The sequence below is a fragment of the Apaloderma vittatum genome, unplaced genomic scaffold, assembly GCF_000703405.1.
Source record: "Apaloderma vittatum isolate BGI_N311 unplaced genomic scaffold, ASM70340v1 scaffold10614, whole genome shotgun sequence".
In the NCBI taxonomy this organism is placed as follows: Eukaryota; Metazoa; Chordata; class Aves; order Trogoniformes; family Trogonidae; genus Apaloderma; species Apaloderma vittatum.
The window spans coordinates 20,775-22,577 of NW_009713209.1; the positions used below are offsets into that span (position 1 = coordinate 20,775).

The 1,803-nt window shown below is 52.0% G+C and overlaps 1 protein-coding gene across 1 annotated transcript in view; it reads right to left on the reverse strand.

Annotated features, from left to right (window-relative positions):
• The window catches only part of CRYBA1 (crystallin, beta A1), a 10,761-nt gene that overhangs the window by 6,106 nt on the left and 2,852 nt on the right, over positions 1 to 1,803 (reverse strand). Inside the window, exons 4-6 of the mRNA XM_009868277.1 lie at positions 1,226 to 1,368; positions 947 to 1,080; positions 374 to 456 (exon numbers count right to left, since the gene is read on the reverse strand). Coding sequence (XP_009866579.1) covers positions 374 to 456; positions 947 to 1,080; positions 1,226 to 1,368 — 360 coding nt within the window. The remainder of the gene's footprint in view (positions 1 to 373; positions 457 to 946; positions 1,081 to 1,225; positions 1,369 to 1,803) is intronic.

Here is a 1,803-nt window from a genome sequence, read left to right on the forward strand (position 1 = left end):
CCGGTCGTGAGAGGGTGGCTAGAAGAGTTAGTGTAATACCTGCTGTAGCTGTATCTGGCGCAGCCCCTTGCGCTGGTATGGGTGATGTCACGGACTGTAAGGATAGGTAATGTCCATGAGCTGTAATGGCATGATGTATCTTTACCAATGATGTCATACTTCACACTAAATGTTTAAAAAAAAAAAGGAAAAAAAAAAAAAGTTACCTGGAATTTTGTTTATTCTGCACCAACAGGTCTTCAAAATTTATCCAAATTTTATTATTTTATGAGGAAAAAAAAAGAAATTTGTGTAGATCAAATACGTTAAGACAAACAATAAGTGATGTAAATTGTTGAATAAAAATTTTAAAGTTTGTGGGTGTCAGTCTGACTTTCTTTATTGCGCTCCTGAGGAGCTTTCCTGGGGCTCGGGGGATGGTGCCTGGCTGACAACTTGGCTGTTGGTCCCTCAGGCCTGGCCACGGAGCTCACGAGTAGTGGGGCAGAGGTGTAGGGGGGTGTGTGTGCGCCTGGGGCCTTTCACCTTGACGTGAGAAGGGCAGGGAGCAAAGGAAGCCACCCAGTTTCCAAGAGTTTGGTGTCTGTGTGTGTGTGAGATAGTGGGAGGATGAACTGGCCTTGGTGTGAACCTCCCCAGGCTTTAGTCCTGGTCAAACTGGGCGGGGAAGAGTCTGGTCCCTGCTGCTACTGGCATAGGGACATGTGGCTTCAATCCCAAACACACAAGAGCAAACACCCACCAAGCTGGTTTATCTTTTTCTTTCAGTCACATTTATTGGCAATTTGTGGCAGTTGGTACCGACTGGGAGTGTTGTTCCATAAGCAGTTGCAGTACAAGAAGGGGTGGTTATTTCGGGAGGGGAGTATTAGCACCAAAAGGGAGCCGGTGAGCTTTAGAAACCTTGCGGAGATGGACTGGAAGGTGAGGAGCTACTGCTGGACACGCCTGATGGATTGGATCTGGGAGGTTTGGGCATGTGAACCCCACTCTCTCCAGTGCTTGTAGTCTCCTCCGTGGTGGTCGGCCTCCAGGACGTACTGATAGCCACGGTACCCGGGATACTGGTAGCAAACCCAGCTGGAAGAAAAGGAGTTGTCAGGCAGCCGTTAAGGGGAGTGAGAGGTAAGCAAGGGGGTGCTGGGGTGTCCCCGCTCCAGCTGTGGTAGCCCGGCAGCGGCAGTGGCCCGTCCCTGCTGCCTCTGGCCCTTTGCCCCGGACTTACGCGCCGCACTGGATCTTCATGGAGCCCACTTCGTTGTTGGCCCAGCCCATGGCCTGCAGCGAGGGGTAGTCGTCAACTAACTCCCACTGGCGGCCGATAAAGTTGTCTTTCTCGAAGACGGTGATCTTGGATTCCTTGTGATTCTGGTGGGGGAAAAAGAGCAGGGGGTGAGGGGGAGGTGGCTGCTCCCTCCCTGGTGTGGGTGGGGATGGTGGGGCAATGTCTGTCTTGCCCCACCGTTGCTCAGAGAGTTTCCTGAAAAGGGAAGTGTTCAGACCCTGGGCTGTTGTTTTATTGTGGTTTCTTTTTTTTCTAGGGGCTAGTTTTCCCCAAATCCAGATGTGTGGAGGTGCTCAAAAGGGCGATGCTGGGCCAAGATGGGGCAGGGGTTGGCCTGGGAGGTGTCAGTGACAGCTACTGTGTTGGGCTGGCTGTCCCCCACGTCTGGCCCAGAAGTTCCCTTTAAAAGTCTGAGAAAACAGGACAGAAAGCAAATCCTGCTGGACATGGAGGGTAGAAAGAGCTGAGCCCACCCTGGGGAGCCTCTGAAACCTGCAGAGCCCCTGGTGTGGCTGTTT